The following is a 15,460-nucleotide window of genomic DNA, read 5'->3' as shown; positions in this document are numbered from 1 at the left end:
CCTAGTTATATGAGTTTTTATAGTAATATAAGCGCCATCAAAGATGACTTGTGGATAAAAATGAACTCTACTGTCTGGACATTAAAACCCTTTTTTAATGCGTCGTCATCAATCAAATATCCATTCTCCATACGACGCCCATTTAGCACAAAATTCTTTATCGCAGGACAGCGAAGTCCAAATGACACTGACGTGCTTACAAATAGCAAACTCGAAAGTGATCAAATTATGGCGGGACACCGATCACAAAATAACATTTTGCTACAATGAGGCGAAGGACAACGCGAAGTTCATCCAGGCCATGGAGAAATGCTGCCATTCATTGTACCTAGACGATCCTGTCAAGATCAAGGACTCCATACTGAGCCTCTTGCAAACAGTTAGGCTCATACACAGCGTGTCCCAGTTTTACAATACCTCCGAGAGGATTTCATCCTTAATGGTTAAAGTAAGTTGCTGCATGCTACAAATGCATGCATGTAATACCATATTAATAATATCGGGCTTCTTCGGTTGTATTGTGAAGGCGGTACGAGCGCTGATCTGATGTCTTGGCTTCTAATCCCGGTTTGTGTAAATTGGTATTGGGTGTTCCTGCTTCGTATCAGCTCGGGGTCTGGAATTTGTGCCGGATATGAGGATAGGCTCGCTTTTTAGCACAACTGAACATAGTTATCAAATAGTGAGTGCTCTGTTTGCACCTCTGCCTATCTGTTCAAGTATAAAGGCGTGATGTATGGGTATATGTATGTGTGTTATAATACTATCCATTCGTAGTCTCTAAAGACTCTATTATTTTTTTTATAACTAAAGTGTTAATCGAAATAATTCGGCACAAAACTGCAATATAATAATTTTACAATCGATATATCCAATTAACAAAAGTAACCTATAGTCATTGAACTGCGCGCTACCTTAAAAATTACATAACTACATAAAGTCATAGACGTACTTATATAAGCATTATAATATTTTAGATAACAAATCAAATGATCGAAACATGCAAGCAATACATTACGTGCCGATTTAAAGAGACGATTTGGACTCAAGAACGAACATTGGTCAGAGACAAATTGATCCACTGCCTTAACTTGAACAAAACATATCGCGAAACATACGTATTCGTAAAAAATCAGCCGTTTCTTCCAAACACAGAGCAATTTAGCTTCTCAGAGAACTACGTGTTTGGCAAATTCGATACCTTTTGCAAGAGGTTGAATAAAATCATATCGATGTTTGATTTAATGGATGATTATAATCACCTGTTTGAGAAGAGGATGGAAGGCTTATTGCTCGGAGAAGGTTAAAATTTTTATGTACTTTTTCTCTTGCTTTACTTTATCCGTTAGGACAATTTAAAAAGGAGCAATATTTCGTGGGTGTTTCAAAGAGGAAGCAAGTTTATTTATTGCAGTATTGTTTGTGCGTATTTAAAATAATTTTGGTACATGGACATCGACGAATCGCTAAGGAATCCTATTTTTTTTTATTGCTTTGAATGACGAGACGAGCTTGCCGTTCGCCTGATGGTAAGCGATACGACTGCACATAAACAGTAGAAACACCATCCAACACTTAGAACTATTAAGTATTGTTTAGTATTTCACTGCGCTCATCATCCTGAATGAAATGCCATGTCTTATTATCCTAAAATTTTGTTTTAATTTATTGGTAGTATTTTTTGTAATGAATTTTGAATATTTGTAATTAAATTAATATTAAAACATATTCCAAACTTCTCGAACTAGATCTCGAAGATGCGGTACACACATTCGAAGAGGCGAAAAAGGCCGTAACGACATGCAACTACGATTACTTGGACTACAGAAACAATGATTTCGATAAGGACTATCACGCTTTTGAAGCCAAGACGAACGCGCTGCGCGAATCGATTGGCAATACTATCGAAGCGAATTTCGCTAGCGTATGGGAAACGCCGCAGGGCATTAAGTTTTTGACAAGATTTGAGAAGGTAATTGTTTTTTATTTTTATTAACCTACTCCAACTTAATATTCGTAAACATACGTTTTGCTAATTCTCTTCATATTTAAGTTATTCTTTTGGTTTCTGAGGTAAAAGTAACATTATTTAATGGTAAAATCAAAATATTTACATTTCATATCCAATATGACGAAGAACGCGTTCCTATAAGGAGCGCGTTGATGTCCAATCTAACCGGATCTGGTTCGCATCTACCAGGATAACATAGGTTTGAAAGAGTTATTCAGACTTTAAAGTGTGCTGCATAGAGTTCGTTGAAGTCTTTTGCATCGTGCTTGCAGCACTGAAATATTTTCATACATTTCAGTTTTCACACTCGTTTATGTTCAACATGAAATATTGTTTATTCCATTATTGTAAAATGCAGAGAATTCAATATTCCGAGAAATAAATTTCATTTAGAAGTTCTCATTTTTTGAGATGTGAATTATTTGTCAGGAAATATTAGGCTCTGTAATGCTTTAATCTGTCTTATATCTTTTTAGGTGAGCCAAAAGATCCAAATAACAAAACTGAGCGAGAAATACGATCGTGTCTTGAAATACAGCGAGAAGGAAGTGGACAAGATAATGAAAATGTTCAAGCGGCAACGGGAAGACCCGCCTCTGCCGAGAAATTATTCGCCTGTGGCCGGTTAGTGTTCATTGATAATAGTCTTACTAGCACCTTAGCCCGCGTTTTCGCACATTCTTGGAATAATAAATATGTAGAGTAATGTATCTTCCTATTAATGAAAGAATTATCAAAATCAATTTTACAGATTTTTTTAATTTTGTCCGTTACATACATGTAATCGAATATTTTGTTTTTTTATTAGTTTAGACAGGTATTTATTCAGATTTGTAACTATTGATGTGTGATATTATATTAGGCATATATAATATATCTCTAGATATATTAGCCTACAGCATGGACGGCCTAATATGTACCTATACTAAGTCCTAGCTATACTTTGACTGCAGCAAAATTATCTACCAATATTGTTAAGTCCTAGCTAGCTACTCGAGTGCAGCAAATTTATCTAATAAAAAAATTATCTGACAGTTAAATAGGAAATTATAGAAATTTACGTGCTCTGTATAACAGCGAGCAAACGACTTGAGCGCCGCGTGATGTTTTTTTTACAATATGTACAAAAAGTACCTAGCACGAGGTAGTGTATATAATATCAGCCCTGTATTATATACTGTCCCACTGTTAGGTACGGGCCTCCTCTACTACTGAGAGGGATTAGGCCTTAGTCCACCACGCTGGCCCAGTGCGCATTAGTAGACATCACACACCCTCGAAAATTCCTATAGAGAATTTCTCAGGTATGCAGGTTTCCTCACGATGTTTTCCTTCACCGTTAAAGCAAGCGATAATTTACAAAGAATACGCACATATTTTTTTAGAAAAGTCAGAGATGTGTGCCTTTGGGATTTGAACCTGCGGACATTCGTCTCGGCAGTCCGTTCCACAACCAACTGGGCTATCGTCGCTATTACGTATGCACGTCGCGCAGGTCGTATCAAGTGGTCGCGGTGCCTGCTGCACAACATGCGCGAGGTGGTGGAGGCGGTGTGTGCGCACGAGGTGCTGCGCGCGCTGCCCGCCGCCGGCGACATCATGCGCAAGTACACCGCCACGCGCGCGCTCATACACAACTACGAGACCACCATGAAGCAAGTCTGGATGAACCAGAACGTGAGATACGTTCATATAATATAGTGTTACAGTATAGTTATTGAAATGAACCAGAACGTGAGATACGTTCATATAATATAGTGTTACAATATAGTTATTGAAATGAACCAGAACGTGAGATACGTTCATATAATATAGTGTTACAATATAGTTATTGAAATGAACCAGAACGTGAGATACGTTCATATAATATAGTGTTACAATATAGTTATTGAAATGAACCAGAACGTGAGATACGTTCATATAATATAGTGTTACAATATAGTTATTGAAATGAACCAGAACGTGAGATACGTTCATATAATATAGTTATTGTAAAAAATATAGACTGATGTAACTAAGTTTTGTCATTAAGTCGAGAACTTGGTATTCTAATAAATACTAAAAATATTTTTTAGCTGTCTACTACGTATGATATTTTTTATAAGACAGCTATCTTTATTAGGGGGCCACTCCAGTAAGATCATTTTGTTGCCAAGATGTAATTTATTCATTTGAAAAATAAAATATAGAAGCACGGTTAAATGACTCCATTACACATAATGTTAAATGGAGTGGTGCCCAGATAAAACATTAAACTTGATCAATAAATACTTACCTTACATTGACAGTATTAAATAATAATACCAACATTTGATTTCTCAGTTATGGGATGTAGACGAGAGCTTGAACAACACGCTACTGAAGATCGACGACGGCGGCAGTATCAACGTGAACCTCGACTACACCATCAAGCTACTGATCCGAGAGTCGGACTGTCTCGTCAAGATGGGCGTCGAATTGCCCATCGTCTGCTACTCGCTCTACGCCAAGAAGAACTACTTCACTCTAGTCAATGACTCCCTGCAGGTATGTCGTTTAGCGTTCCAATAAACAAAACATTCATATTACCACCATAAATTATTTATACAGGTTCTCCCAAAAAATAGTGTCAAGCGCTGGTCTAGAGATAGAGCGCCCTTTGGGGTCTCCGAAACACCCCCATGTATTTTCTCCGATTTTTCATAGTTTACGAGTTATGAATATTTTTCTGATTTTTTGAGAAATTACGATTTCAATATATTTTTTTTAAATAGTAAAAGACTTATTCGAGATTTTTTTGTTGCAATTAAATTTTAATTAGTTGTACTTTTTTTTGTTAAAAACAATCAGCTTCGTTAACTTTAATTTAAATTATGTGCGTGCGTGGCGGGGATGTACGAGTCTAAAAGTGTATGCACTAAGAGGGTAATAGACAACTTTATTTAAATACATTAATAAAAATGTATTTCATACAAAATCTATCGGAAATAAAATATTCTCTCAATCCAATTATAATTGATAAGTTATAAAGCTTTAACATTTGCTGGAAAGGGAAGCTGTCAAATTACAGTAATAGCGAAATGTGACGTCACTCAGTGCCACCGGCCATAACGCTGCGTGAATAACTACTTTTATTTCCATCCAATTTTGACGCTGATTTCACAGACAAATTTCTGTCTCATGTTACTTTCTGTTACATATAAAATAAACTAAATCAAACACAGGAAACCTTATTACAGTACGAAGGCAACTATATGTGATTAAACAGTTTCTCCTGGAAGACTACTTGCGCACCGTTCGCCGCGTGAAGCTTGAGGTGCGGCCGCTGTTCCTGCCGCAAGTGGTGCGCCTCTCGTCGCTGCTGCTGCCCGGGCTGCGCTCCGTGTGCTGGACCAGCGACGACTGGCAGCTCTTCATCGACCGCGCCAACGCCGCCATTAAGAGCTTTGACGTGCTCGTCACCAGGGTCCACGATATATATTCTAACAGAATCCTATACATGCTGTCCGGCATGCAGGAAGTTTCTCTCATCACATTACCAGGTAGGTGTGTTTAAGGTATCCTACTGCATATGGTAGTGCAAGGCCGCAGATAGTGCCAACTGACGAGCCTGTTTGAAACGTGGTATACACAGCGCACTCTTAATAAAATAATGACCTATTTCCAAATTGTTAATTTGTGGCAGTCTTCGGAATACTAACTTTTGCTTGTTACCTTTTCTTTTGAAGTTGCTGTAAAATTGAGCTTATTAAATATAGGTAAAAAATGAAACCTATAGCATGAAAAAAAAAGGAAAAAAACTAAAAGGTCGCAAACAGAAATTGGTTGTTTGACGATTCCCACAAATTGGCAATTTTGGAATTGGTCATTATTTTATTTAGAGTGCGACAGGTTGAACCCTGAACGTAGTATTTACGTGCGTCATTGTGACGCCTTCTGTACGGTTGTCGCTCTCCGGGCGGATACAGGTATCCTACCATCAGCGTGTCATTATAATCATGGTCGTAGATCCGACGTGTCAATTAAACTTAATTGACAGTTTAGGCGTTTTTTTCTGGCACTGTAAAGTGCACGGCACCTGATGGTACGTGGAGTGAGGTCAAGAGTAGAGTAGAGTAGAGGGTAGAGCGTCGACTGACGAGAGATGATTGCCGCTCGAAAGTCGTCACAATTATGCCGGCCTGTTGTAACGAACGTGGCCGCTATCCGGACGGATAAAATATATCCTATCACGAGCAATATTTATTATTATCTGTTATCCTGCTGGTTAATATACGGGCTGTATTTTTCATGCAGGCACTATCGTACGTCGTGGGTACGTCTAAAAGTACCAAATCATTTTATTTATTTCCCTACTCAATATAATGTGATGCGTCTAAAACGGCTCAAGGTCAACACGCTGGATGCAGGCCGCTTTCGATAGGACCGTGTGGAAATCTTTGAGGGAAGCCTATGTTGAGCAGCGGAGTTTGGAGGCTGATGATGATGATATGATTCTGAAAAAAAAATAATACTTATTTATAAATTGTGTTCGAATAAGATAATATCGCATTATTTTCTAAATATCGAATATAGAAGTCCTATATTCTCTTATTCACAGAAGACACACCATGGTCTGTGGATGAATTTATGGAGAATGTGGAAACTGGTTGTCGGTAAGATTATTTTATATGATTTTTGTCCATTAAATATACTGGAATACTTTTGCTACTAAATTATTAATCATTATTAAACTTAAACTACTTTTGTTAAGGTTGAACTGTGCCGCGGTTATTTGGGAGTAATAACATTACATCCACTTTAAATGTATCGATATAAAAAAACTTGAAGAAAAACCTTACTACCTCTTCTGTATGTACATATACATTGCGTGAATGGAGGAGTCTGATATTTGACACAATTATAGTTCATATATCTTTGTTTTACAAATATTTTAAATTTGAACACGACCACTAGTATTAAAAGTAACGTCACGATAAAATAGACCAATAATAGTTTTGTTCACTGTCGACGTAGCAAATTTTTGTCCCCGTCGCATCGTACTTCGCCCCACATGCTGCGTAATATTTTTATTCATGGATAACATATCGCGGGCAGCGGGAGGTGACTTTACAAAGCGGATGTCCATTCGCTAGGAATACTAAAGGATATTGGCAGTTCTTTGGCACCAAAAGATTCCCACGGGATACGGGGGACGGGACGGTACGGTCAAATAGCCGCCACTTCTCTAATATATGATAATAATGCTAGTGCGCTGTAATATAATTACACGGTTCTACATTTGGGCATGGACCCCCTAAATATAATCAGGTTGTTATTAGTTGGCAGACTTGACACGTTTTAATTTGTAATTCGATTAAAAAATTTGTAATTCGATTCATAATCGGTAAATATTGCTATTTTGATTACGATGATTTATTTTTCTCATGAATGCATGTATGTAGAGTAGATGAAATAGAACAATAAACTGTATACTTACACACTACATGCAGGCCGAATTTTTATTTTGGTAATTAGATTTTCAATAATATACTTTTAATTTAAATAAGACCTTAAGTTTACTCTTAAAATAAAATTTTAAACGATATACTTTGAATTTAATTTTTATACTACTATTTTTCAACGATAAACTAACGGACCGCATTTTCAAAAGCAATGATGTAATTGCGATTACTAATACATTAACGATTGCAATTGATTTGAATATAAGTGGATTGCATTTAATCTGATCACTAAGTAATCAATTGCATTCTACAGTACTTCTTCACTACACTTCGGCCTTCTTCTGCGCTACCGCTTTGATATTAAATTCAATTGTTTGGCAATCTAATGTAAGTTTGTGATATACAGGAACGCGTGTGTGGAGTTGAACCGGAAGAGTTTGATGGTGGAAGAAGCCGTGGAGGAGGTGCTAGACCTGGTCAAGAAAGCCGCGCAACAAATCAAACCCACGGAAATCAACCCGGACTTTGAATTTCTTATCGCTGAAGGTAGGTTTTTTGATGTGTACATTATACCTACAGTTCGCTTCAGTTTTTAAATATATATTTTGAACAGTTTATGTCTTTGCCGTAGAATAAGTCCTGTGGGCCAAAATTTGCTAGCATCCTTGTGGACACTAACATAACGAAACGATAATAAAACAAAATTGTTTTTTCAATAATTTTATTGAACTATTGAGCACAGCCATTATCAAACAGGAAAGCGTACGTCTGAAACTTGATATTCGTCGGAACGTATTATGTTCAAAGCTGCCAAAAAGTTCGAATTAGACTTTACCTTTAATTAACGTGACCATAGATCCAGTTTTGGGCGAGACAATCCTGTTTTGAGGCTATGTATTCAGTTGTCCCTACCCTGAGCGAAAATGTCCCATTTTTGCAAACAGACTAAACAATAAAATATGTGTAGCAGCTGGCAAAAAACTTGAGGACAGTTCCGCGAGGTGGACGATATTTTTTGTAGGTAGGTACAGTCAATATATCTGGACCTTTTACGTCCGAAGCATATCCCAACTGGCGTAGTGTGCTCAACTTCTGTACCGGCATTATGTCATACGTAGACCCCTACCCGACTATAATATAACCCGACTATAGTATAAGTTTTTCAACTTTTAAAATGTCGATGTCTCGCGAACGGTGATTTGTACGAAAAAAATATTAGAACAATTGTGGTAGTGTGTATGATCTACAACTTTTGTCAAGCCCATTGTTACGATAATACCTCCAGTTTCAGAGAAAAATGGGAAAAACCGGAATTTTTGACCTTTGACCTTGAATAAAATCTTTTGCACACATAGGATCGATGGGGACTTTTGACATTTTATTGATAATGACGTATTTAACGTCTATACAAAATATAATAAATAGTAATCGTAAAGACATGTTTATAAATTAAATACTAAATTAAACTATTTAAAAGCAATTACTAAGAAAATACAAAAAAAATTAAAGGTAATCACAAAAGTAAGATCACTATTAATTTTATTTAATGAGGTGGTCATTATTCGCGACTTATAAGTATTTATAATATTTTTTAATTATGATGCTTGCACATAATAATTCTTGCGTAAATCAACGCGCGCTGCACCCTTCTCTACCACTTTACCAATAACCAGGATCTTTCAAATTCTCTCTAACATAATATTTCAATTAATTAGATCAAATCACTCTTGTCGCTTGTGATTGTGCATGCGGCGTAACCAAAATAATATTCCTAGTATTGCATTTATCATACATCTTAGATTATTTTTTAGACTTTACCAGCCATTACATATTTCACTTACCATTTCTTCTCAGTAACTGGGATTGTAGTCAAGGTATTTTTCTACAATATATTTAATCGTAACATTACGTGTAATATACATTTCTTTAGCGTTAAATATAATCAATAAGAAATGTGTAGATACGGGACCTGTACTGCATTCGGCTTTCAGAAACGGCGCAATATCGCACACATAGACAACTTACTATTATTATAACAAACTCCAATGATGCATGAAAATAGAACGTCATCATTTTCATTAATATCATGTAGGATACTTATTTTATTTAACATTTAACATTCGTTAGACGACAAATTTCAATAGATGCTAACGCGATACTAAGGCCGATTGTGTTGAGTAGCTTAAGTTTAGCGTGCCAATGAAAAACTGTTTATGACGAATCTATACCTTTATATTAAAAAATCATTGTTAATAATTGTAGAAAGGCATATTGGGTACGATCCCTGATAATACCACGTATTGATTTTCGCGATGACGTTCCATCTGCACCCGGCTGCACCATTTCAACGCATTGTTTATGCATATGTCTGTCTCTTTTGCTCTAGGGCATTGTGAATTACCTAGGCACCCCATTCCATTCTAGCGCATACTCCGGAAATGCTTGTGTGCAACAGTATACATATAAACGCACACGGACGTTATAATTGAAACACTCCTGCCGTGTCATGATACTCTGGTAGAAAAGTGCAGGTTGCATGCCAATCTACATGCACTTGCCGTCTAAAGTGCATTTAGAGTGAAAGGGAAGATACATGAACTCTTCATTCGAGTGTATTTCCAAGTTAAGATTGTGCACTCATGATGCGGGAATATAATGCGACCGTAACATTAAATAAATTCTCATCACAATAATGATATTAAAATAGTTCCTGCATGCCGCGTCACATAGGTCATATTTATTATGTCTATTTAAAATACACCAATTAATCAAATACTTATATTCTGTACTAGTGGCGACAGAATATATACGTAAAATATAGGTATTGTTCTATTACACATAATTTCACCAATAAAATGTACACTGAATTAACACCTTATGCTCGTGTGTGTGTTGCAACACAAGCATAAGGTTGAGGTTCTTTTGCTTTCGTTTCCCTGTAAATGAGGTGTAATAAATTAGGTAGGCCCTTACGGACTTGTATTAGATGTATATTTTATAAGATTGATTATTACTTAAGATTGATTATTAATGAATTTACTTATTAATGATGGCCTTCCTCAAGCAAATTTACGGTGCACCACTTACAAGCGGGAATATGCAAGTTTACAATTAACTTCAATAAATCTATATTTAGTCTTTTTGAAAAATTTTAACTACAGAAATGATGCTTATTAACTTGTCTATTTAATAGTGTTAGTTGCAAATAAAAATGATCTGAATTATAGGAGATGCACGGAATTAACAAATTTAGCAGCATATTCATTATGAAACAAAACAATATACACATAAAAAATTAAAACAACAAAAGTAGAGATAACATGATAATTTTAGGAATATGATGTTTAATATATTTTTTTACATAAATAAATGTCGAATAAGATAGCTTCTGAAAATACAATTAGCCTATTACAATTTACATTATCCCTTTGTGCTATTATAAGTTATTTCCTATTACGAGAACGATTAAAAACACTTAGTTATTATGAAAGCGAATACTTATAAAAATTGAAATGTTTTATATTTCCCGCGCTTACGCTTTGTCTATGATTTCAAATTATAATTGGCTGACCGAGTGGTGCAACGCAAGACTGTGGCCAATGAGGGACTGCGAAATCAACAATTTCGTAATGGCGTATGTCGAATGACGGCTATGTCACGACTTAAACAATAAAGTTTAGTTGATTTAAGTTTTTGCGAGTGTTTGGAATTTAGTTTACGGTATGATATACTTTCCAATTTTCATAATATATGTTCCGTGTTGATGTGAAGAACGTTATTTGGATTCATTAAGGTTTTGCGTGTCTTCTATTTCATTATATATTCACTAAGTGAATAAAAGTAGTTTTTACTTTTTATCTATTTCTACTTGGTGTGTTTCTATTCATAGTATTTGATTATCAACTGTAGAAGTTATCTGGCAACTGTTTGTAGAAGCTTGTTGTAATATATAACGTTATAGTAGAAACATGATAGCAGACACAAAATAGAGACTAAGTACGATCCGTTTTTATCTTGTTGGTTTTCGCTAATCTAGACCAGGTCCGAGGTGATGTCTAATACTTAAGTTACTTACCAACGTGTGAAGTAAACCTTAAACATGTTACGGATATCTATAAAATAGTGATGTCGCTCCGAGCCGGCCCGTTTGTGATATGGACAAAAAAGGTGTTTCTTTTTTATTATACAGATGACTTCTTTTTTATCAGATGATCATCAAAGCTCCAGTGGTGCCGCTTCGACAAGCAATGATTCTACGTCCAGCGGTCAACAGGACTGGTCTGCGGTGTGGGAGTGTTTCGAGAGCCCTCACAGATTGTTGTCCACCCCAGCCGGAGGGCTGTCAAAAGGCATGCAGGTCAGTCCGTAACCATAATGAAAATCACCTATGAACGGAAGGGTATGCAGAACAGCCAGCAGTGCACCCACAGTTAGCTATAATAGTCATTGCCTATTTCTGTTTTAACCTGGCTCCCGAGTATAATAGCATGCACATTAACTTGTGCATAGAATTTTGTTTGGTTTATTAATTGATTTTTACTCTATAAATATATACTCTTTCTTTTTCTCGAATTTATGTTCACACCGTCGTCGGACAGATTTTGCAAGTATACCGGACAAATCTAGTGTCTATAAGCTATTTTGCACCATAGCTGAAAGTAATAAAGTCGCTTTTACGTTTGTTCATTACTTGCATTCGCTCTAAGAAGTCCTCCTAGAGATACATGCTGTCCTAGTGACAGTACGGATATAATGTACCATGGTACTTAGTTTAACGCGTTCTGACGGACAGACAGACGCGGAAGAATACTTTATTTTATAATACATTTTTTTAACTTTTAAAGAGAATTAATTCCTTTTCCCCGTCTAAGCAACATTTTTCATTGATGCTCCGCTCCTGTGGGTCATAGTGTGATGTTATATAGCCTATACACTTCCTTGATAAATGCGTCCAAGATTTAAATACTTTTTCAATTCGAACCTGGAGCCTTATTCTCTATCCCGCACGTTATTTTAACAGTGTGTAACAAGCACGGAACACAACGCATCATGTTTAGGACTATAGAAATTTGGCTTACAGAATACCATTCCATGCACATTTCACAAAGATAACATGACACGGCCGCGTTACGCGTTTACACTATCATAAAGAATAAGGGCCCAGTAGTTTCTGAGATTAGCGCGTTCAAACAAACAAATTTTACTATAATTTATTTGGGGACACAGATTCAGTGTGACTTTGTATTTGGTCTACTTATAAATTTATGTGACCAATAGCATTGACAATTGAAGTTCATTTTTGAATCGTGAACTATTCGGCATAAAAACCTCCATCCTTATTCTTTCGCAGGAGATGGTGAAAAATGCTGTGAATGAAATGCGGCGCTATTACAGCCGTAAGGTGGTTGACGTTCTGATAAGGGTGACACGACGCTCCCTTGACCTTGTCATCAAGCAGTTCAACACTGAGGCACTGGCTAAAATTGACTGTAAGTGTATATATTTTTTTAATGGTTCCGAAAAATAATTTTGATTAATGAATGGGCAAACTACATATAATAGCAACGTTATTTTTAAAAATCCTTTATCTTGTGAGGCTATGTAGAAAACAAATTTATATTTTAGCTATATTAAGCGGTGAACACATTTTCTTATAATGTTACTATGGTAAAGAACGCATAGGTTGATAAATATAGGTACGGTGGCGGGTAATATAAAATAAAGAATTTTTCGTTATATGTTACCTGGTACAAATAAAATGCGAAGATGTTATAAACATGGACCACAAATATGGTCATCTCTAATAACACCGCCCCCCCCCCTCCCCTCCTTAACCAATACAGCTGTTTGCTATGGAGCCTCTTAATTGAAATATGATTGAAATTAAAGGAGGTATTCAAGTAAAGGTTCAAAACACTTACAAAATTACATCAAATCTAAAATTAATATTATAACATTATTTACACGAATATTATCGTATTATTATAAATATGTTGTGAGCCTTCTGAAATTTTAAAAATAATAATTGATACTTAGTGTTATTGTGAAAATAATAATATTAAAACATAAAAGGGTCACATACTTTTTTCAATTTACGAGAAAACACTTTATAATACAGTGTTTTGTTTTAAACAGTTTTTTTAAACGTCAAAGAGACTAATTAGTCTAAAAAGCATAAAAAGTGTGATACACATCGCATAATTACAACATGTCCCCAGTCCTTGAAAGCTTGCATTACTCAACCCGAAACTTATCTACAGGAGCAGGCAATCATTGAGGATGCTCTCCTTATTACGCCACATAAAGTTTGAATGTAACACCTCTGCGTACTTTATCGCTTCCAAAATATAGTTCTGGTATTCGGCCTAACTAAACCTTCAGCGGCAGCAAGCTTTTGTGTTTAATGACAACAAGGGTTTTGAGTAACCAATAATTATAATATTTGATGCTCTGTCATTTAATTCTCTCCTAAAGTCCTGAACGTTCTCCGTGCTCCATCTCAGAAATGTTGCCTGAATTGCTTGATTCTTTGATGTCGAAGCAAGTGGTCGTGAAAGCAGTCCCCCAGATTTCTTACCGGGAAAGATGGATTTTTCGATTTAAGAAGTCTCCTGGATTAAGAGACGGTAAATCTTTTAAGTTTAACGACAAAAGTGTGAATGGTCGAAATTTTAAAAGATATGAGCTCCAATAAATGATGTTCCAGTATTTTTTTGAAAATGAAGGGGATTTTTTGGAACGTTAATACACGAAGCGACTGTAAAAAGTTAATGTTCATCGAATCTTGCACTCCTTTTAAAACTATATCTGTTGAGGAGTATTATTCAGTATTATTCCCTGTCTAGAATGTTTCTATGACCCTTTAAACTCTTTGGTTTCATGCGTTCCTAGTATACAACATCGAAGTTTGTGCCATTATTGATCCGACTTCGTGTACAGCACGTCACCGTCAAGGTCGGCGGACATTTTTGTACTGTGACCAATAACAAATCTTGAAATTGGCATGCGCAGTGCAAAGGCACGGGTGCATGAAGGATGGCGATATCTTTTGCGGGAAAATATTCGGGAGTATAACGATGGAAATAAGGTCGAAATTGGGCTAGAGTTACTGTTCTGGCAAATGAGATCTCTTTTAAAATATTGCTCTCCTAGTACAGTTGCGGGCAAATACGTCTGACGCGGATAAAATTAAAGCTTTTTTCTCGTTTTTCCTTTGCCTTGTCCCCCCTTCGTCAGAGTTCGAAACGGATTGAATGAACATTCAACAAAGATAATAATATTATTTAATATAATTTACAAATATATTTCACCAATAGGTGTCCCAATAAATATTATTATTTTTACCACCGTTTTTACTTATTGTTCTCTATTTTCTGCGCATAGTACTACATATTTTTCACAGACAACAGGTTATTCGCCCCACGTGGGCAGAAAGGACTTTAAATACTGGAAATAGCAAATTTTACTCAAAGGTAACATTTTGTTATTTTTAATAAGAAGCGGAACTCCGTTAGTGATTATCACCCGACTAAAACTGATAGAGTCAATTGTAAGTACCAACTCTCTCTAACAAACATGCTAAATTAAATGAATAAAAATTCAATGAGATAAGGATGAAGCACTTTGATCAAGAGTCTATTGGATCACTTATCCTTGTTTTTGCTCGCGGCTTCGTCCGCGTGAAGGAGTTTTCCCGGATTAACGTCCCGCTATATATTTTCCCAAGATAGAAAATCCGTCCAGTAGATTTTGAGAAAAACGGTAAAATACAGACAGACAGAAAATCGGACTCTGTTTTATAATTTGTATAGATTTAACAATCATCATTATTATTTCCTCTTTATTTTGGATTTTTTTACGTCGTTATTTTTTTTATTAGCCATTTTCGTCCCATTGTAAGGCAAAGGTCTCCCTATCAACCTTTCATTTAAATCTGTCAAGTCAATTGCGGGGTAAATTCTGAAATAATGGCTTATCAAAACCATTTCATTTAGTGGAAACATATATTTTAAAACACAAAAATGTA

At 35.9% G+C, this 15,460-nt stretch overlaps 1 protein-coding gene across 5 annotated transcripts in view; it reads left to right on the top strand.

Moving 5' to 3' along the window:
- LOC115445604 (dynein heavy chain 5, axonemal) overlaps positions 1-15,460 on the top strand; it is a 148,480-nt gene that overhangs the window by 19,320 nt on the left and 113,700 nt on the right. For all 5 annotated transcript variants that reach the window (XM_037444012.1, XM_037444016.1, XM_037444014.1 and 2 more), the window contains 11 exons: positions 167-448; positions 978-1,302; positions 1,749-1,972; positions 2,488-2,635; positions 3,507-3,688; positions 4,334-4,537; positions 5,259-5,532; positions 6,591-6,645; positions 7,841-7,980; positions 11,643-11,791; positions 12,785-12,923. In XM_037444012.1, the coding sequence (XP_037299909.1) occupies positions 167-448; positions 978-1,302; positions 1,749-1,972; positions 2,488-2,635; positions 3,507-3,688; positions 4,334-4,537; positions 5,259-5,532; positions 6,591-6,645; positions 7,841-7,980; positions 11,643-11,791; positions 12,785-12,923 (2,122 nt within the window). The remainder of the gene's footprint in view (positions 1-166; positions 449-977; positions 1,303-1,748; positions 1,973-2,487; positions 2,636-3,506; positions 3,689-4,333; positions 4,538-5,258; positions 5,533-6,590; positions 6,646-7,840; positions 7,981-11,642; positions 11,792-12,784; positions 12,924-15,460) is intronic.

The sequence above is a fragment of the Manduca sexta genome, chromosome 27, assembly GCF_014839805.1.
Source record: "Manduca sexta isolate Smith_Timp_Sample1 chromosome 27, JHU_Msex_v1.0, whole genome shotgun sequence".
NCBI lineage: Eukaryota > Metazoa > Arthropoda > Insecta > Lepidoptera > Sphingidae > Manduca > Manduca sexta.
Note: the sequence above shows the minus strand (reverse complement) of the source record. Positions and strands in the feature narration are given on the sequence as shown.